This window comes from Agelaius tricolor, unplaced genomic scaffold (genome assembly GCF_023055355.1).
Source record: "Agelaius tricolor isolate 1412-34295 unplaced genomic scaffold, bAgeTri1.0.p SCAF_31, whole genome shotgun sequence".
Taxonomy (NCBI): Eukaryota; Metazoa; Chordata; class Aves; order Passeriformes; family Icteridae; genus Agelaius; species Agelaius tricolor.
In genome coordinates, this window is record NW_027269291.1 from 4,237,154 (window position 1) to 4,259,102 (window position 21,949).

Below are 21,949 nucleotides of genomic sequence, written 5' to 3' on the forward strand. Positions count from 1 at the left end.
GACAACGGCCGGAACTCGCCTCAGGCCGCCCCGCGCGGGCCCGCGCCGAGACCGGCCCGGAGCCATGGAGGTGAGGGACGGGAGCGGGACAGGGACCGACACGGGCACCGGGGTTCGCTGTGCGCCTTCACCCGTCACACACCCGGCGGGTCGCTGTGTCTATTTTGGGCTTGACCCCTTGGGCGCTGAGGAGGTACCGAGGCCCGACCCCGGTGGGTGTCCGAGCCCCGCTGCCCCCTCCGCGATGTGGCGCCCTCCCGTGTGGGAGTAGGTGTGAGACACGGAGCTCAGGCCTGTGGGGAAAATACCCCTCAGCATCCTGAAAAACACCTGTTTGTGGAAAAAGGCAGAAGTGTGGGTATGGGGGTGTCTTTGGGTTGTTTCTGGCACTACAAGTTTGCCCTTGTTCTGTGGGGTCACAGTGTCAGGTGTCCCTGTGAATGGCAATCTCTGAGGAGAAAACATGGCACAGTAAGCTCAGGACATAGAACCGAGCTCTACAATAATTCAGTGTGTTCACTTATTTGGAAAATGTGCCAGAAAAACACCGAATAATACCAGGATATAAAAGTGGTGTGAGCTCCAATGAAGATCACTTGGGAGCTGCAGAATGATGGGTTTCTAGAGAGCAGAGCTTTTTCTGAACCCTGATCCTGGGAAACGTTGACTCTTCTGAATTTATTCATCATCCCAAATGAGCTGCTGTGGTAAAATGCCAATAACTTCACTCTTTTATTTGTTGGCTAAAAGGGGGTTTTAGCTAGCCAGTTTAGCTTTTCCTCGTGTGCCTCACCCTTGGGAGAAGAGGAGAAGAGTACACAGCTGTTGTTTGTTCTCATTCCTTGCTCCTGCTATCCTGTGGTTTCTGGCACTTGGAGGGGTGTCCCTCTGGTTGGAGTTGTTTCTCCCATAGTTACAGGGTGGAGCAGATTCCTACCACAGCTCTCAGAGCGTCTGTTGTAGGAAATTTCCAGCTCCTGACAACTGGAAATGTACTTCCATGCCATCCTGTAACTTAAACGGTGTTTGGGAGCAGTGGTGGAAGGGCCAGAGGTGTCCAGGAATGTCTGAAGGCTGGATAACTCCTCTGCTGCTGTGGGAGGAAGGGTTTCCTGCCCATGGCTGGAACTGAATGAGCTTTAAGGTCTCTTCCAAACCATGCCATGATTCTGTGAGCATTCTTCTGTGTTTGATGTTCCCCTGTGGTGGCTCTGATGTTGGGAAGCTCAGCTGGTGCAAACAGTGAGAGTGCAGATTTCCTCTTGGTCTGCACCTCCTCTGTCTCTGAACACCTTTGGTGTTTCTCGGCTTTGGCAGGTGCAGTTTTTCCTTTAGAGTCAATAGCAAAGTGTTCCACATCCTTGAAAACTCAGATGGAACAGAATCCAGCAGTAAATTAGAGGCGTTAAAGAACTTAACATTGGTATAAAATCCATAACTGTCAGCTATGTTTATAATGGGGTGTGTGTGTGTAATTAGGACTGTGTGTTCTGATGTCCCTGTCCCCCCTCATGCCATTCTGTGTGTTCTGATGTCCCTGTCCCTGCAGCCCCTCATGCATTCTGTGTGTTCTGATGTCCCTGTCTTGTCCCTGTCCCCACAGCCCCATGTGCCATCCCTGATGTCCCTGTAGCCCCTCATGCCGTTCTGTGTGTTCTGATATCCCTGTCCTTCTCCTGTCCCCACAGTCCCATGTGCCATTCTGTGTGTTCTGATGTCCCTGTCCTTTCCCTGTCCCTGCAGCCCCTCGTGCTGTTCTCCATGTACTGATGTCCCTGTCCTTCTGTCCCTGCAGTCCCTCATGCCATTCTGCGTATTCTGATGTCCCTCTCCCTGTCCCCACATCCCCTCATTGCATTCTGTGTGTATTGATGTCCCTGTCCCCCCTCCTGCCATTCCGTGTGTTCTGATGTCCCTGTCCCCACAGCCCCATGTACCATTCTGTGTGTTCTGATGTCCCTGTCCCCCCATGTGCCATTCCGTGTGTTCTGATGTCCCTGTCCCCCCTCCTGCCATTCCGTGTGTTCTGATGTCCCTGTCCCCACAGCCCCATGTGCCATTCCGTGTGTTCTGATGTCCCTGTCCCCACAGCCCAACGTGGCGTTCCGAGGCGGCGGCCGCTGCTGGGGCAGTGCGGAAGGGGGCGGGAGGCCCACGGACGTGTTCGGCACCGCCCTGCCGGGCTCTGCCTCGCTCTATGGCTGCTACAAATCACAGGTTTGCTTGTTTATTGATTATTTTTATAGCTCTGTAAGAGTTTGGGTCAACAAAATGGTCAGGAAATGTTTCTAAAGTGGTTGCACATAAATCACAGTGTTTGATGTAACTGGAGTAAATCATCATTGTTGTAACTTCCATCAGGGGGGACAATGGCTTTTCTAATGCAGTCACTGATGAAGCTGTGGGGTTGTTTGTTAAAATGGTATTTCACCATTGCTCTGGTGAAATGTTCATTGTAATTGTTCTTCTGTAGGCAGAGTGAAGAGCAAACAACTCTGTTAGGAAAACTGGCAAGTGGGTAAGAAGGAGAACCTTGGCTGTTGCCTCAGATATTCCTGTAGTCCAAGAGTTTGTATGAACCAGTTCTTAGTCTGATCAGCAGGAAGTGCCAGGACAGTTAAATGTGTCAGCTCTCTCTTAGAATTTTTGCCTTTCATAGCCATAAACTTTCACTGAGGTAAAAGACTCAAATGAAAATTCATTCCCAGTACCTTCAAGACCAGACTTGTTACTTCTTCCATCCAGGACTTGTGATTTTGTCAGACTACTCAGCTCCACAAAGGAGTGTATTGTGATTCTTTAACATGTAACCCTGCAAAAACACCATTTATTGTTTCACTTACTGAGTGTCTAAACCAACCAGCTAAGGTAAAGGTAAAGATGTCCTTTTTCACTTACTCAGGATGTAATGCCTTTCCTCAAGAAATCCATTGGCTGTAAGTTCTTTTCAGTAATGGTGGGGAGAAAGGGGCTCTAGCTCCTAACTCCTGCCAGGGGCCAACCAGCAGAAACTGGAGCAGATGTTTTAGGCTAACATTGTTGCTGGTTTTAAGAACTCTCTAAGTGTAGAGGAAGGGTCAGGTTGAGAACGTTTCCCACAAACCAAGCACACCAAAGAGTGAAAAGTGAGAGAATTTAGACCCTAAAGTTACATAAACCTGCCTGTCCAATCCACACTTCCTGCCTGATGCAGCCACTGAGCTTGTGCAGCCTTAAATCAAACACCCCACCTGTGGTGATCTCCATCTTTTTTGCTCATTCCATGACCTGCTGGAGTTCTTTAGTGCCATGATGGATAGTAAGAAAGCGTTTCTGCTATTGTTTTTAGCTGCTTTTAAGTGCCTTTGTAAATTTTTACATTGTAGCAATTTCTATACTAGCATAAAGCTCATGCCCATAGGGCTGGGTTGTACAGTTGAAATTAAGATGTAGGGGTTTTCTTAGTAGTTTAAAGGAAGCTCTTGGGTTAGTTAGAATGTCTGAGCTGGGTAAATTTACAAACACAAAAATTAGAGTGTGATTTAATTCATTATCTATTTCTATATCTTCACAACAAGTACTAAAACATACCCACCTTTTACTCATGTATCTGAGAATCATTTTAAGATTAATCACTGGTGGAATTTCAGAATTACAGATGTTCTGTTCCATATCTAGGCAGAAATCTTGAATTTCAATAGTATTTCCTTCAGCTGTTGTCCATGTGCTGCACAGGTGCTGACACCTGTGGTTTCTTTCTTAATGGGTCCATGCTCTGTGACTTGGTGGATGCTTTGTGGTTCCATTATTGATCAGGTCTAGAGCAATAATGGCATGAATATTATATGCTATAGTTTTAAGTACAGTCAATGTTAAGTAGTCAATGTTGTTTCCCTGCTTCCTTAATTACATGCAGGCTGATTTCCCAGATTTGAGGTGCTTTGGGAGGTGTTAATGGTCAGGGGTTTCCTTTTACCTTTACTTGTATCCTGTGGCCTTCTGCTGGTACTTTATCTCCTGTACCTCAGCAATGGTATTTACCTCCATCCTCCTCATGCATCAAAGGATTTTAGAGAGTGTGTATTGTCAGATTCCCATCTAGTTGTATCATTACTTAATAATTTAAATTCTCTTTCATTCTCCTTAAACAATTGTACAATTGGTTTCCTGTTACTGTCTTTGACTGGAAAAGAGAAAACAAAAGGATTCATATGTAAGTTTAATATTCAAAAAGGTTAACACAATTCAGGGAAACATGTCACAGAAAGAATCCTAACCAGTGTAAAATTATACCAACATTATAGCAAGTTTGGCATCTGGCACTGGCTTTGCAGTCCTGGTCTGTGCAATTGTGTTTGTCTAAAATAATTACTGCAGTTGGAATTGCTGCTACCCCTTGAGGGCATTCAAGTTCTGTGCAAGACAGGTCTTCTTCCCAGGCACAGCTCATGAAGTTACTTTTTAACTTTCTTAGTCCCAAGGGTCTCCAGAGGAGGTGATTTCTCACTTACCTGGTCCTGTAGTTCAGTCCTGAACGGTGCTACCACAGCTCCAGTCCTTGGAATTTCCCAGCTGTGTGTGTTGTGAAATGAGCCTGGGGTGCTCCTTTCCCGTGTTCCTTTGGTGCTCCATTGTTCCGTGGTCTTAGACCCAATCTCCCACCTGGATGTCATGAACAGGAAGGTCCAGACCAATTTCTGCAGTGAAAGTACTTAAAGTACTTGTTGATAGAGGACAAACCTCTCCTTGGGGAGAGAACATAATTACACAAGTGTTCCTGACCCAGATATTCACAGGATGTGGTTTGGAGGAGGCTGCCTGGTAAGGTCTCCTGTACAGATTTCAAAAGGACTGAGTTTATCTCTGGATTGAGGAGTTATCTGACCCTTAGTATTGCTGGTGGCAGCATCCCAGGCCTCTTTGTTTTGTCCTTTATTCTTTCTGTGATACAGGGAGGTTTTGGTGGCAGGCCCAGCTGGATTGGTGTAGCCTTATGTGTTCACTGACCAGGTGGCCTTCACTAAATGTAGATCCCAGTGTTTGAAGGTCCCACCCCCACTGTTTCCAGTGTGGTTTTTAACACTCCACTGTACTGTTCAACTTCCCCAGAGCCTGTTCTCCATACCCACTACCACAAATGCTTGGATCAGATTTGTTTCCAGCCTGCTCTGGCAGATTTGTTAACCCAACCCCTTGTGTGTCAGATTTGTTGGGTGCCTGGTTTGGGAATGGCCCCTCCCAGCTGGGCTCTCCCACTGAGGCTCTCCAAAGCACACACAGCTCTCCCCTTCCCCTCCTTGCTGTGGCACATGGAGAGGAGAATTGGAGGCACACAAGGCAGAGATGACAGGCTGAGCTAAGAACAATTTACTGGGAGCAGTGCTGAGAGAGGAAAAGGGTAAAGGAAAAGGTAACAGCAGCAGCACTGATGGAGAGGGGACAGGGAAGGAGTCACATGGAAAAGTTCCCAGTTATTCTGGATGGCTCCTCCCAGCAGGTTTTCTCAACTGGAAGGATCCCCCTTCTCCCTGGGAAAGAGCCCCTTTCCCCCACCCCTGGCAATGAGATTGGGTGGTACAGAATAACTTCTGGCTCCCCTTCCCAGCTACTGCAAAAATTAACCCTGTCCTGGCCAGAAGCAGGACAGTTTGCTGACACACCTGTAGGTATTGTGTGCCTAGGAATGATCTCTTCCAGCAGCACCTCCCCTAACTCCTCAGCCTGGTTGGTTTGGCAGGGAAAGGCTTCAGGCCCCTGGGAAATGTATCAACTATTACAATAAATACTGACACCCATTCTGCCATGGCAATGAGAGAAGTCAGTCATTTCCTGGAGTGTTCCTTTTCTGGCTTGTCCTGGGGGAGGCTGATGCTGGATCTGTGGATGCACACTGAGGTTCACATTTCTTCACTGTGCTTTTTGTGATGCCTCCCATTGCAGTCCCAAGGGTACACAGTTTGTTTTCCAAAAACCTTGGGCTGTTCTTAAATCCCTGTGCTTCCAGCATAATTGAGTCTTTGGCCCCATTTGTGCATTCTCCCATTCAAATGCAACCAGCTCCTGACTTTGGTGTCTGGTGGGATAGAAGAAAGCATCTTACAAATGCAGTACCAATACTTGTCACTGTGCCTGCCTGGGCCTTTTTGAGGGGGTCTCTGGGTGGCTGGGGAGGTGTCCCCTACTCAGTTTCCAGCAAAGCTCAGCTCAGGACACGCAGAACACAGAAGTTGTGATGTGCAGCTCCAGCACCTTCTTCTTAAACAATTGCCAGGCAGAATGTAAAATATGAAAGTTTCCATAAGCCTTAAGAAACACTAGTTTAGCACACCTGAGAGCATCTGTTTGTGCTCAAAAGAGGGGTGAAAGGTGACAATGACACCATCAGCTTCCATCTGCAGCAGAGGGCAAGGGAAGAGGCAGAGAGTTCTGCTTAAGAATTCTGCTTAAAGACATGAACATGGCCTGAAATAAGTTGTATTTAACATGGCCTGAAATAAGTTGTATTTAACATGGCCTGAAATAAGTTGTATTCCAGTGTGTGGTTTGCTTACTTCTCATATGCTGGTTCCTCCCAGAGTGAGCTCAGTTACAGCCATGTACAATGACAAAATGACAGTTTGATGTGTTTCATGTTAAATAAATGCTTTTATTATACATTAAATGCAGAATGAAGAAAATGTGGAGTTACCTCAGGCCTACAGTTCTTCCCTTTCAACATCAGAGTACTCTGCACCCATGGACCCTTCCCTGTTGTACCCCCCTTGGTCTACGTGTACAGATGACAGCAAGCAGCCTGCTGCTCCTCAGATTAACCTGAAGTCCAGGTAGTCCTCCTTGGCAGGGAGTGAGTGTGGCTGTGTTGGAGTAGATGGATTCTATTTTTCTGTTTAATTTAACATAGGAAGTACTTGGAATGAAGGAATTCTTTTTATTAATGCGCAGTTGGTTTTCAGGATTCAGCCCGAAAGGAACGATTATGGCAGTGAAACTGATTTGTATGGACTCGTGTCAAACATCCTGGAGGAACAAGACAAACCACAGCCGTGCTTTGCTGAGGGGTGAGTGAGGTGCAGGTGACAGAAACTCCCCTCTCTGATCTCCCTGTGCTCCTAAATCAGCTCCATCTGCTGCTGCTCAGGCCCCCTTCTCTCCCTTCCCTTCTCTCCCTTGCCCTCATCTTCCAGCATTTTCCTTGGGATACTTGGAAGCTTTTCCCAAGGCATTTAGATTGCATGGCAGCTTCTGGCTCTCTGATATTTACAGAACTTGTTAATTGGCATTTTTTTAATAAGATCTTAGCAAGTGTTGTGGACATGCTGTATTCAGATGAATCCCCTGGATGTATGTCTTGGTCTGTTTTTTTTTTATTTTAATCAAGACTGAATTCAGACTTTAGGTTTCTTTCTTAATTAATGTCAATTCACAGAAAAAATACACAGAGCACAGACTCCTTCACATTTGTCTGAACTGACAGGAGAAAATTCCATGCAAAATTAATGTTTCTTGCTGTTAGTGCTACCTAAGCAATATTTGTGTTTCTAAATGTCAGGTTTATTTTGCCTCTATTCCTGCACAGGAAGAGACAATTCCATAGTCATAACAACATGACCTGAAGGGGGCAGGTCCAGCATCCCCATGATACTTGCAGAGCTCTCTGTCTTTTCCAGGTCTAAGGGACAAGACAGGGAGCCCAGTTCTCAGGTTCCCAAGCCAGACACTGCTTTTCCTTTCTATCCCAAACAATTCCAGTGATTTCTCTGTGTGTGCTGAGTTATGTGGCTGAAATCAGGGAAAACTTCAGAGTCAATCTTGATATCACAAAAAACCTCATGAATTCCTTTGCTATGGACAGGCAGGGCTGGTTCAGTGCTCCCAGGTCTGGCCTGCAATGGCTTCCAGGAACATTTCCCCTTTACTTAGTCCTTTTACAGCTCTCCTTGGTACTCAGGGACTGATGGCCCTGTGTTCATTCATGCTGGTTAGTGGAAAGAAATGAGGTGCTGGGATGCTGCCTCTGGCTTTACCTGCAGGAAGCAGTGCACAAGGGAGGTGAGGGAGGAGCATTTTCTCTGGAGTGCTGGGACATGGCTTTGGAACACTGAGGGCAGTCTGGGTGCCTGAAGTTGGTGCTGAACCAGGAGTATTTTGGTGATGATGGACAGGACTGACAAACCAGGGTTTGATGTGTACAGCTTGAAGGCCTGTCCATAGCTCCTGAGGTGTGGTGGTGTGTTCAGACAAGGCAAAATCTGTTTTCTCAGCTAGATATGGGAAACTGAGGATGACAGGACTGGGTAGAAGTTGAAGTCAGACATCTTGGAATCATTTGAGAGACATTATTTGGGAACAATTGGTTTCTTAAACCTTGTTTTGTGTGTGGAACGAAGAGCAGCAGCACAGCTCAGTGTCTAACAGGTGTTTCTTGTTTCTCAAGGAGTTGCCCTCCCACCCTGAAGTCGGTGTGGCCAGTGAACACGAGCAGGATGGAGCACCACGAGCTGTTTCCAGAAGGCAGGAGGGCAGTTGTTGGAGCAGTGTCCCAGCAAGGTTTCTATGGCAGTGAGTCCCTCCCTGGTGCTGACAAGCAGTTCCTGCAGAGCCCCACCCTGGTGGCACAGCAGAAAGCAGACGATTGTTACCGCGGCTTTGCCGGCGTGGACCTGGAGGAGCAGAGCTTGTACCCTGCCAGGAGTGATCGTGCCAACGGCTGCAACTTGCAGGCTAATGAGAGTGTGAAGACAACACCTGTCTATCAGAACTACCCCTACCTGAAAAACACCTTTGCAGCCCAGGCTGGGTACTCAGAAGCAATCAAAGACTTGGGAGCCGATGCTTATTCTTATGGAAGGGAGAAGGTGTGTCCCAAAGGAGCAGAGGCACAGGTGCACCCAAAGCGGGCAGAAACGTTCCTTCCACAGTGTCACAGATACAATGAGAACACGGATTTTACCAGATACACTGAATATTCTCATGCTGGTAAAGCAAAGCCCAACAAGGGCACCAGTTGTAGCCTCCAAGAAAATAGAAAGCTGGTAAATGGAACCCCTGAGGCACCATCTCTGGATGCAGAGCCCTACGCTAAATTATTTCAAGTTAAATCAGGAACTCAGAAAAAATTTGAAGATACAATTTCAGATCAGCACGACTTTACATTTCCCAAGTCTGTAGGACTTGTATCAGAAAAACAATTTGCAAGCGAATCCTCCTTCAGCACTGATTTTGGGCAAAAATTTGAATATGGACTAAAATCTTTTGCAGCTTGTCCAGGGAATAATGGTGTGGAAAAGCAGCAGTTTTCCAAGGCCGATCTTCAGAATCCTGAATTCTATAAATCACTCCCACTGTTGCCCAGTGCAGCAGTCCCTTCAGCAGGCTCTAGTGCCAGGCCAGGGTGGATGAACATCCAAACCAAACCCACAACCTCTGGCCCTTTCCAGAATCCAAGTCCTTTGTTGAAACTGAATAATCAGTCACCTGCATTTCCAAAAAGCTCTCGTCATTCTAATGATGTTTTTCAGTTGCCATCTTCAAATTTGCCTTTAAATAGTAATTTACTTCACAAGTACTGTCAAGACAACCCATTCCTCTCCAGCCTTGACTTCGGCTACAGCACTGCAGAGCGAGCTCGGGCAGCTGCGTGCATGGAAGCCCTGGTTAGGGGTGGGGAAGAGAACCTCCTCGAGTACCTCAGTGAGAAGAAGCTGAAGCAGCCCAATGGATTCTGTGACAGTTACTTGGCTCAGCAGCTGGGGATCATTGACAATCTGAACAAACAGCGTTTCCAGCTGAAGCCGCAGAGCGAGCACTGCGATCTGGAAGGGCAGAACCAGGTGGATGGGGTGTTCCAGGACATGTACCAGGAGTTACTGGAGTCTCAGGGACAGCTGCATCTCGGGGCAGGGAATGGGGACACCAGTGCCATCGGTGCTGGCAGCTGCCTGCAGGCTCCAGGCATTCCCAACTGCGTGGTGGGTGACTTCAGGAGGAACCGGCAGCTGGGCCCCAGCTCCTTCCCCGTGAGATCCGCTCACCTCTTGGGCCGCTCCGTGGTGCCTCTGGTGGAGCCTCACTCCTTGTTCTCCCAGGATGATCTCAAACGCCTCTACCCCTGCTTCCCAGAGAAGATGTATGGTGACAATGCCCTTTCTGGGTTTGTGTCAGCATTTGGATTTCAAAAGCAAGTTAAAAGTCGCAGTGGGCCTGCCAGTGAGCTGCATGTGAGACTGGAAGAGTGTTATGAGCAGTGGAGAGCTTTGGAGAAAGAAAGGAAGAAGGTAAGAAAACCAAGCTAGAAAAATACCACAGATTTGATGTAGATCTCATCCTGCTCAGTGCAGTCACAGCTTATGGGTAGTTCTGCTGGGAGAAGTTGAAATGCTTGATGGGACTTCAAAGTTACACGTTTGTTTCTCTGGTTTGGGACAGAAAGTGAAAGGTGTGGAGATTTGTAGCCTGGCTGGAAGCCTAGCTAATGTTTTATGGAATGTTGCACTAAAAGCAAGAATTCAGGGGCTTTTCCAGTCCCAGGGCTGGGCAAGGTGTGTTCATGAGGAACAAAGATGTGCTATACCCTTTTTATTAATACAATAAATACAGTGCCTCTGGAACTTTGATAGAAAATCCCATAAATATGTTTTGAATTGAAACTAAACTTTAATTCTTTCAATTCCATTTTTTTAGAAGCTATAATGAATTCCTATCTCCTGTTTCCCTGAAGGTTTAAACCTAAGGTATATTTGAAGGGGTTCTTTGTTTTTTCCCCAGAAACAGAGGCTGAGGGAAAGGTCATTTAATTAAAACCCTTGCAGTAAAAGGCTCAGGTAGTGCTGTGTGGAGCCCTGCTAAAAGCAGTTGCCTTTTTTGGTCTGTAGGAAAACCTGTCTTCATTTCACCAGCTGAGGTGGGGTTTGAATTTCAATACCTGTGGTTGTCTGTGGGGGAAGCTGGGCTAATGTCACCTGGCAATAGTGGGGCCTTGGGGAGTTCTCCTGTGCCAGCCCCTGCAAAGAAACCAATTCCAAGAAGATTTAATGTGGGGATTTTTTTGGTGGTGCTTCCTGACAAAAGCCAGGAGTTGCTGTGTATAGAGGGGTTGAGGAGATGGTGTCTGGAAAGTGCAAGAGAGAAAAAGCTGACATGTGCATGGCCAGGAGCCATGGTGGGAGAAATTCAGCTTTAGCACAGAATCCCAGAATGGTTTGGGTTGGGAGGGCCCTTAAAGCTCCCTCAGTCCCACCCCATGGGCAGGGACCCCTTCCACTGTCCCAGGCTGCTCCAAACTCCATCCAGCCTGGCCTTGGACACTTCCAGGGGTGGGGCAGCCAGGGCTGCTCTGGAAAACTTGTGCCAGGGCCTCTTGGCACTCCAGGTTCTTGTTGATAGTGGACCACTTATGAAACCATCCAAGAACTGCAGTTTTAAATCAGTTTTAGCTAATTCTATGTCATGATGGCTGTTTTAGAGTGACATAACAAGGGGATGAAAGAGATGGAAACTTGGAATATTGCAAGCAGTTTTCAAAATAGTTTTCTGATAGCTAAATACAATATAGAATCCTGGTATGGTTTGGTTTGGAAGGGACCCTAAAGACCATCCAGCTCCACCCACCTGCCAGGGGCAGGAACACCTTCCACTGGACCAGGGTGCTTAGGAAAAAACCTTTCTGTACAAAAATTTAATCTGTAGTTTAATCTGTACAAAAACTAGGTTAATTGCTGACTGAAACAGTTTTATTTTAATTTTATGTGTGAGATCCACATCTGTTTGGTCATTTTTTTTCCCTGTAATTCTGACTTGCCTCCATTTTATTTCCAGGCAAAACCAGTACAGGCTGTAGTCAGAGTGAGCAGACATAGCACTGCTGGAACACGGTGTGTTGGCACGATTGCTTTAGTTGAACTGCTTTGAGTAAAGCAGTTGTTCACTTAAAGCAGGTGATTGTCTCACCAGAGGGTTAAATCCCAAATGCCTGAATCCTCATTGTCTCCTTTAAAAATCTCCAAAACCCTGATGGGAAGAAATTGAACCTGATATTTTTTCTTGTTTCTGTAATGAAGCACACTCTGCATGTACATTCTGAGGGAGTTGTTCTTTTGTTTTCCTGCAGACTGAATCAGCTCTTGCTAAGAATTTCCAAGGGAAGAAGGTTTCCAGTACTAACAACATTCCAATTCCAAGGCTGACATCAAATCCATCAAGGGTTGATCGCTTAATTGTGGATCAGCTACGGGAACAAGCCAGAGTGAGTTGTAGGACTAAAAAAAAAAATCTATTGAACTTATCCCCCAGAACTTAGAGTACAGTGTGAGATAGGTAAGATGATCAGAGCAGCTTTTCCCAAAATAGCTTTGTTCTTCATTGCTGTGCAGGGAATGGCATTTCAGCAGTCCCTGTTAGAGCTTCTGCAGCTCCAGGGTGCTGTTTCCAGGGAACCACAGAGGGGCTGAGGCTCACAGTTACATCCCCATGTGTCTGGAGGATGTTGTTCCTGGTGCAGGAGTGTGCAGCATGCAGTCCTGGAGCCTGTGCACAGCTCTCAGGGGTGCTGCATTCAGAGCAGCTTGGCAGGGAAATGTTCACTGTGGATTTGCAAACTCTGTGATGGAGGAGGGCTTTGTGGGAAAAACCAGGTTTAGTTAATGTTTGGAAGATACTGACATATCTATATTTGCTTGAGAGTCTGGTATATTTTAATGCAGAATGATTATTTGATGCACCTTCAGCCTGAGTTTCTGTTACCAGTTTGCTCTTTACCCCAGGAGGGCAAGGGAGCCTGGCATCTGCTGAGCTCTGTGGGCAAACAGCCCCAGGGTCCTTGGGGAGGGGACAGCTGGGGCAGGAGGCAGCACAAACTCTGCCATCAGAATGGTCAGGGGCTGCTGTGGCCCTCCTGAGGCCCAGAGACCAGAGCCATGGTGCTGCAGGCAAGGAGAAGAGAAACCCAACCTGTGCCCCTGCCAGGGGCTGTGGGGGGAAGAGTTCAGGGAAATTCTGGGTTTGAAGCTGCAGCAGTGCTGGGCCAGCCCCTGGGCAGCAGGGGGGAGCAGCAGCCTGTCCTGCCTCACACACACAGCACAAAGAATCCCTGGAGCTGTGTCTGCTCCCTCCTGCAGGACCTGCCTGGTGCTGCCCATCCACTGAGGGAGGGGCTGCAAGACATGGATGGGTTGAGGGTATTAAAACTCCTGCTCTGTGAATCCCAAAAGAACAGCATTATTTCCATGTTTAGAAGGCTTGCCTGCCCTTGTCCTGGTAATTCAAAACTGCCTCCAAAGCACTGCTTAAACCTCTCCAGCCATTTGAGGAACCCAACTTCAGGGTACAGCACCTCAAACCCTTGTTAGGTATTTTGAAGGATGCTCAGCAGCAGAGTGGGGCTGTTAAACCTGGATTCTAACATCAGAAATCTTGGTGATGGCCAGAGAGGAACCCAAAGGTTTGACTGGAAGCTGAGTTGGTTGAATCTGGGATTAACTCCTCATAGCTGGAGCATCCAATTAAATCTTCTTGACAGTCACATGCATTCCTTAAGACATTAAGTGTAGCCATGGTCTGAGGAACATCCCAATGTGGGGATTTTTAGTTTCTCTTTTTCTGCAGACCAGTAACCAAGTTCTCAGCATTATGTGACCAGGGCTGAGGAGTCACTCAGCACTGGGAAGCCCACAAGTGATGTGACTGGTGTAAGATAAGACACCAAAGATGCACATTTTCAGTGGACTAAACAAACCTGAATTATTTCTGAATGTTTCTTCTCAGCTCCCTTAGTGTTGAGTGTTCATCCCAAAGTCAGCCATGGTTCCACAGCAGCTTTCCCTTTCCCAGTGCAGCTGTGACTGCTGCTGGCCCAAGCTGCCAAGGTCCCCATCTGAGTTTTCACCCAGAAATTGCAGCAGTGCTGTGAGAAGGGAGGACCCCAGTGCTCTGAATTCAGGAAAATGCAAACAAAAAAAAAATCAGAACAAAGAAATTGTTCTGAAAACACCTTTTGTTCAGGGATGTGTCAAAGCTGTACAGGTGTGGAATTAACCAGTAACCTGGAGTTACTGGTTGTTCAGAGATGACTTAAAGCTGCACAGATCTGGAATTAACCAGTAATCTGGGGTTCCTGGCTGTTCAGAGATGACTTAAAGCTGCACAGATCAGGTATTAACCAGTAATCTGAGGTTACTGGCTGTTCAGAGATGTCTCAAAGCTGTACAGGTGTGGAATTAACCAGTAACCTGGGGTTACTGGTTGTTCAGAGATGACTTAAAGCTGCACAGATTAGGTATTAACCAGTAACCTGGGGTTCCTGGTTGTTCAGAGATCAGGTATTAACCAGTAACCTGGAGTTAGTGGCTGTTCAGGGATGTCTCAAAGCTGCACAGATCAGGTATTAACCAGTGATCTGGAGTTACTGGTTGTTCAGAGATGTCTCAAAGCTGCACAGATCAGGTATTAACCAGTAACCTGGGGGTCCTGGTTGTTCAGAGATGTCTCAAAGCTGCACAATCAGGTATTAACCAGTAACCTGGGGGTCCTCACTGGGGTGTTGTAGCTTTGCTGTTGTCCTTTGCCCACCCAGCTGTACCACAGCTTTGGGTTTGGAGCTAACAAATCCTGGCTAAGAACTTAAACCTGCTTCACCTGTAACTTCATGAGCTGCTCCCAAAAGAAGGAATGATGCCAATGAATGTGTTCTCCCTGGTTAGTGATTCCCTGCACGATGTGCCCTGCTCTCCAGGTGGTGACTCTGCTGGGGAAGATGGAGCGCCTGCGCAGTTCCCCGCTCCACGCCAACATCTCCACGGCCCTGGACAAGCACCTGGAGTCCATCCACGTGGTGCAGGCTCGCAGGAAGGATGAGATCGTCAGCGCCTCCAGCCGCCAGCGGCACGGCCCTCCCAGGTGCCAGGATGAGAGAGGTACAGCGGGGCTTGTGTAGCCTATGACAGCTGGGGTGTTGAACGTCTTGCAAAACAAGTGAGAGGGCTTGTCATTCCAATTTTAACTTACAAGGGGTTGTAATTCCAATTTTAACTTACTTACGAGGGGTTGTAATTCCAATTTTAACTTACGAGGGGTTGTAATTCAGATTTTAACTTACGAGGGGTTGTAATTCCAATTTTAACTTACTTACGAGGGGTTGTAATTCCAATTTTAACTTACGAGGGCTTGTAATTCAGATTTTAACTCACGAGGGCTTGTAATTCAGATTTTAACTCACGAGGGCTTGTAATTCAGATTTTAACTCACGAGGGGTTGTAATTCCGATTTTAACTCACGAGGGGTTGTAATTCCGATTTTAACTCACGAGGGCTTGTAATTCAGATTTTAACTTACGAGGGGTTGTAATTCAGATTTTAACTTACGAGGGGTTGTAATTCCGATTTTAACTTACGAGGTGTTGTAATTCCGATTTTAACTCACGAGGGGTTGTAATTCAGATTTTAACTCACGAGGGGTTGTAATTCAGATTTTAACTTACGAGGTGTTGTAATTCAGATTTTAACTTACGAGGTGTTGTAATTCAGATTTTAACTTACGAGGGGTTGTCATTCCGATTTTAACTTACGAGGGGGTTATAATTCCAATTTTAACTTACTTACGAGCGGTTGTAATTCCAATTTTAACTTACTTACGAGGGGTTGTAATTCCAATTTTAACTTCTGAGGGGCTGTAATTCAAATTTTAACTTACGAGGGGCTGTAATTCAAATTTTAACTCACGAGGGGTTGTAATTCAGATTTTAACTTCTGAGGGGTTGTAATTCCGATTTTAACTCACGAGGGGTTGTAATTCCGATTTTAACTCACGAGGGGTTGTAATTCAGATTTTAACTTACGAGGGGTTGTAATTCAGATTTTAACTCACGAGGGGTTGTAATTCAGATTTTAACTTCTGAGGGGTTGTAATTCCGATTTTAACTTCTGAGGGGTTGTAATTCCGATTTTAACTTACGAGGGGTTGTAATTCAGATTTTAACTTACGAGGGGTTGTAATTCAGATTTTAACTTCTGAGGGGTTGTAATTCCGATTTTAACTTACGAGGGGTTGTAATTCCGATTTTAACTTACGAGGGGTTGTAATTCCGATTTTAACTTACGAGGGGTTGTAATTCAGATTTTAACTCACGAGGGGTTGTAATTCCGATTTTAACTCACGAGGGGTTGTAATTCCGATTTTAACTTACGAGGGGTTGTAATTCCGATTTTAACTTACGAGGGGTTGTAATTCAGATTTTAACTTACGAGGGGTTGTAATACCAATTTTAACTTACGAGGGGTTATAATTCCAATTTTAACTTACTTACGAGCGGTTGTAATTCCAATTTTAACTTCTGAGGGGCTGTAATTCAAATTTTAACTTACGAGGGGTTGTAATTCCGATTTTAATTTACGAGGGGTTGTAATTCCAATTTTAACTTCCTTTTCAGTGTTAGAGCTTTGTCAAAGGCAGGCTGGATGGGGTTTGGTGGTGAAGGTTTGAGGAGACACTAAAACTGGGTTTTAGAGATAAATAGGTTAAATCAATTTGGAGGTGGTAATTAATAAATTAGCAAGGAATAAAAATTAGTGGGTTATTTTGATAACACGTTCAGGGACTGCAGGTGTTACTAAGCTACTGCCTCTTGCTTCTTGTGACCGTGTTCACAGGGGTCTGAGGATGAGGGGAGAGATGAGGATCTGACTCCATGTTTCAGAAGGCTGATTTATTATTTTATGATATATATTAAAATTACACTAAAAGAATAGAAGACAGGATTTCATCAGAAGGCTGGCTAAGAATAGAAAAGGAGGGAATGATAACAAAAGCTTGTGTCTGAGACAGAGTCTGAGCCAGCTGACTGTGATTGGCCATTAATTAGAAACAAGCACATGAGCCCAATCCCAGCTGCACCTGTTGCATTCCACAGCAGCAGATAACCATTGGTTACATTTTGTTCCTGAGGCCTCTCAGCTTCTCAGGAGAAAAAATCCTAAGGAAAGGATTTTTCATAAAATGTGTCTGTGACAGCTTCTCCCTGTCCCTCATATTCCTCTTCCTATGAACCCTCCAGCTCTTTGTCTAGAACTTCCTTGGTATCTCCATGCTGAATCTGCCCAAAGTGACCAAGATGGCCTTAGGTTACAAGTGGATTTCCTCTTCAAGCATCTTCTGTCTTAGACTGGCATAATTACAAATCATATTTTGGATGGATGCATAAAAATACAATGGGCTAAATGTTTTCATTCTTAATGGTGTCCCAAATAAGGCAAACACTCAGTTTAATCTTTCACCAGGGCACAGGCAGAGTGGCAGGTTCCCTTGTCTCTGAGATGGATGGATGAATTCCTGCTCCCTGCAACACTCTGACCTCCTACCTTGTGTCAGAAGCTGTTTCTGAATCTTCTGATCCCTTCTGCTGTTCTTCCTCCATCTGAATTACAGGGATCATTTTACTTCTTTGGGGTGTCCCTCATGCAGTTCTATAATTCTCAAGTTTCCCCCAGAAGATACACTGCAGCATTCTTTCCTTTCACCTGTTCCCCATCATTCTTGTTTCTCTTTTCCTTGACTGAAGATTATGGGACTTGTTAAGGTGAAGGGGATTTTTTTTTTTGGGTGTTGAAGCCCATGAAAATAATTGTCTTTGGAACAGAGTAGTTTGGGAAGGAGTTGTCAGCTCTGGAGATGCAGGTTCTTGTGCTGCTGCTGGGAGAGGAGAGGAGGCTCTGCACAGTGGGATGTGATCACTGACCTGAGGGGTGGTGCTTGCTCCTCTGCCTCCCATGGCTGTCCTGGGTGTTAACCTGGAGCAGCAGCTGGGGAGGATTGTTTTGAACAGTAAATTATAGCATGCAGTAACTGTATTTGCTCTTGAGGGAAAGGCCTGAAGCTGTTCTGGTTTGTTTGGGAGCAGGTCTTGCCCAGCCCTGTTTCCACAGCATCTTTCTATTCCATCTGATCCAATATTGAGCATTTATTACAGAATCACAGGATGGCTTGGGTGGGAAGGGTCCCTAAAGCTCATCCAGCTCCACCTCTGCCATGGGCAGGAACACCTTCCACTATCCCAGGGTGCTCCAAGCCCTGTCCAGCCTTGGACACTTCCAGGAGTGGGCATCCCCAGCTGCTCTGGGCAGCCTGGACCACAGCCCAGGTGACCCTTTAGAGCTCCATGGTTCAGCACCCATTCACAGAATGTGAGCTGGGTGCTTCAGTCCAGTGCCCCAAACCAGCTGGCCCTTCAGCCCTTCACCCATGGTCAGCATTTCTTGGCAGGACAGGTGAGGGACCCTGCTGTGACCAGAAGGGGAGGACCCAGGTGCCATTAGGGTGTGTGTGTGTACATGGAGCACCCCAACCCCGGGGTGAGGCTGCAGCAGGAAGGTTCAGAACCTTCAAACAAACTCAGAACCTAAAAACCACACACCTTGCTGTGTGAGGGCAGAGAAATTCAGACCCAGCTTTTATAAACCTATAAAGGGACAGACAGGGTGTGGGGTGAGGGCAGCCCCAGCAGTGCTCAGGACTAAAGGGCCCAGGTGCCATTAGGGTGTGTGTGTACCTGGAGCACCCCAACCCTGGGGTGCAGCTGCAGCAGGAAGGTTCAGAACCTTCAAACAAACTCAGAACCTACAAACCACACATTGCCTTGCTGTGTGAGGGCAGAGAAATTCAGATGCAGCTTTTATAAACCTGTAAAGGGACAGATGAGGTGTGTGGTGAGGGCAGCCCCAGCAGTGCTCAGGATTAAAGGGCCCAGGTGCCAGTAGTGTGTGTGTGCAGGGGTGCAGCTGCAGCAGGAAGGTTCTGTAACAAACTCAGAACCTACAAACCACACATTGCCTTGCTGTGTGAGGGCAGAGAAACTGAGACCCAGCTTTGATAAACGTGTAAAGGGGCAGAGGAGTGTGGGGTGAGGGCAGCCCCAGCAGCGCTCGGGACTAAAGGCAGCGCTCTTTTCCTCCCCCTGCAGTGGTGCTGGCTCTGGCCGCGGCGCTCCGGGCCCTGTGCCTGGCCACGCGCAAGGTCCGCACCGTGCTCTGGTGCGCCTTCCAGATGACCCTGCCCAAACCCTCCGCTGGCAAACGGGCTCGGGAGAGGCTTCCTCAGGAGGGGGCGGCGCCCGAAGAGAAACGAGCCGAGACCCCCCCGGCTGCGGCCGCGGCCCCGGCCCCGCGAGGGCCCAGGGAAGGGGGATCAGAGGCAGCCCCGGGGCCGTGCACGGACCTGCTCCGCAGTGTGTATGAGAGAGGAGATGTGAATTCCTCATAATTTTTCGTTCTTTTTTAGTTACTTCAAAGTTTCAACTGCTAAAGTTCATATTTAAAGCTATATCTTGATGAGAAGTGAGATTTGCCTTAAGGGCTCTCAGGTTAAGCTGTTAACGTGATGGGCAGGGTCAGAATGTTGTAAAGCCAAACTGGTGAATGTTAACTTAAAAAAATAATCAGACTAATTCATTAACAGCCAAGATATTATTTAACTCCTATGGGTGAAGCCTGGTGTCCAACTCTCCCCATAACTCCTTTTAGTTTTGCTTTAGGAAATAGGTTTTTAAATAATGATTCTTAAAGACTGTGGTGTGACGGGGTGTGAGGTTGGTGTCAGATCAGATTGTGATGTAAAATGGTTTCCTCATTGAACTAAAACCTGGAAACAGAAAGGAAAAAGGCTAGAAATACCCAATATTCATGTAAAACTAGATATTTAAAATACAAATATTTATGAATTTGAGATTTTAAAGTCTATGTTGGGAAAGGCAATATGCACCAGGTGCCACTAAATTACCAGTAGAGCATAATTGCTGTGTGAAACCATGAATTTAGTGAATGTGTTCAGGTATTTGGAATGCTCTTGGGAACAAATGAACTACTGTTGTAAAGTATTTAAGCATAATCAAACTACGACAGGCAGACAGGATTGTCCTGCAGAGCTGTGAAGGAGCTTCAATAATGAGCGTTGTTTTTAATTTAACTTCAGGAAAGGTCGTGCCAAGTTCTGAAATTTGGATTTTCTTAAAGTTACTAGTTTGGTTTGAAATTTGATTGTCAACTTCTAGACTTCTTAGTTCCCTTCTGCATTTGGGCAGCTCCCAGCACTGGTGTTTGCTTGCAGCTCTGAGTCTTTAGGAGCAGGAGTGATGGATTCACCAGCACCCAATGCTGGTGCTCGGGACAGAGCGGCCCTGGGAAAAACTCCCTTTAACAGTGGGTTAAAGTTACTGAGCTGACCATGCCTGCACACCCTGGTACCCACATGGCTCTGTCCTTCCTGCTGCTGGGAATGCTGATGTGCAGAAGGGGTGATGGCATTAGATAAATTGGCATTAGATGATGTGCAAAACGACTGAGAAAGGCTCAGCAAAAGGTGGGGTGTGATCACGGCAACGCCAGGAGTGCTGCCGGGGAGAGGGGCAGAACAGGCACAGCTCCCTAACAGCCACTGCACTGGGGCTTGTTCAGTTTGACCCAGGCTGTGTTGATGTTAAAGCAAAACTGACTGTGCTGACTGGAGTTGTCTATAAGAAATAAATTCATTTTTGTTGAAGAGCTTCTGTTCTGTAAGTGTGTTTCCAGGCCAGGCTCCTTGAGCCTGAACCAGTACCAGGGGGAAGCATTCAGTCTGTTATGGAACTGAGTTCAGGAAAAAGCAGAGGGGACAGCTCTGACCATAACATCAGACATGCCAAGGGAGCCAGAGCAGGGAGTGTTTCTCCCCTGCAAAAGTCTCAGCTCCAAGCTCTGCACTGCCAGGGAAGGCTGATGCAGCAATTCTGTCATCTGCACTGGGAATCTTAGGGGTGAGTCCAGAGTATTCCTGCTCTATAAATAACTCTGTGCTGTCAGTGCCAGCTGTGCACTGCTGACTGTCCTGAATGCAGCAGCAGTGGCTGCAGCTCCAGGAGCTGAGTTGCTGCCTGCTGGGCACTGATCCATGGCACAAACTGCTGGCATGGGAAGGGGTGGGCCCACAGTCCATGGGATGGGCAGAGGGGGCAGCCCTGCAGCCTCGTGGGCTGGGAAGCATCAGCTCACTTTGGGTTTCCAACACCACTGAGGGTTTCTAACACCACTGGTGCTGCTCCTGGCCATGGTTCCACTCTGCCCCAGGGCAGCTGCTGGAAAGCAAAGGGCTGGACTTGCCCTTGCTCCTGATCCCCGTCCCTGACAGGGCCTTGGTTTAGTCTGGCTGGGGTGGAGGGGCCAGTGGTGCCTGCAGAGGGATCTGCAGGGCTGTGGGAGCCAGTTCCACCCTCTGTGTGTGTGACTGGGCCCTTCCTGCATCCCTGCAGCCTCCCATGGATGTGCACACACACAGTGGTGGATGTAGCCTCTTGTTCCTGGACAGGCTCTGGAGCACAGCAGTGGCAGAACAGGCTCAGGGCCTCCTCCCCTGACGAGGTGAACACTGCCCTTCCCTCAGCCCTCACAACCAAAGGGCTCAGGAGGCCATGACAGCCTCAGGTGCCTATGTAGGTAGGCAGCTCCAGCCCTCAGCTTGCATTTTCCTTGGAAGCCAAGGGCTGGGCACTTCAGTGCCAGGTCACAGAGCTCTGGGAAAAGCCACTTAGGCTGACAAGGATGGGCAGAGCAAATGGGGTGTCAGCAGGAGGTGAGATCCCCCTGCAGGTGGCCAGGGCCGCCTCAGGCAGAGCCAGTGCCTCGCCCAGCCTCAGCCCAGGGTGGTGCAGGGGGCTCCAGGGCACCAGGATGCCAGAGCTGGCCCGTGGAGCTGGGGCTGAGTGACACCCCCTCCCTCAAGAGCTGCCCCCTGCCCTGTTCCACACCCTGAAATACCAGCCAGGGACCAGCACAGTGCACCAGGCCAGGCTGGGGAGCAGCACAGCTGGGGCAGCTCCCAGGAAGGAGGGCACCACAGCCCTGAGAAACAAGGCATGAATGAAGCTGCATCTGCACCAAGGCAAGCCTGGAGAAAAGCTGCTGCTGGGCAAGGGGCCAGCAAGGACACACGAATGGCAACATCACTCAGAGGACCCCAC

The 21,949-nt window shown here is 47.5% G+C and overlaps 1 protein-coding gene across 1 annotated transcript; it reads left to right on the top strand.

Moving 5' to 3' along the window:
* Window positions 1-64: 64 nt before the first annotated feature.
* MEIOC (meiosis specific with coiled-coil domain) lies at window positions 65-19,428 on the top strand. Its single transcript, XM_071450654.1, has 8 exons — window positions 65-193; window positions 2,092-2,217; window positions 6,646-6,803; window positions 6,933-7,037; window positions 8,414-10,253; window positions 12,086-12,220; window positions 14,705-14,885; window positions 18,923-19,428. The coding sequence occupies exons 1-8, from the start codon at window positions 65-67 to the stop codon at window positions 19,219-19,221; spliced, it is 2,973 nt and encodes a 990-aa protein (XP_071306755.1). The 3' UTR covers window positions 19,222-19,428.
* The last annotated feature ends 2,521 nt before the right edge of the window (window positions 19,429-21,949 follow it).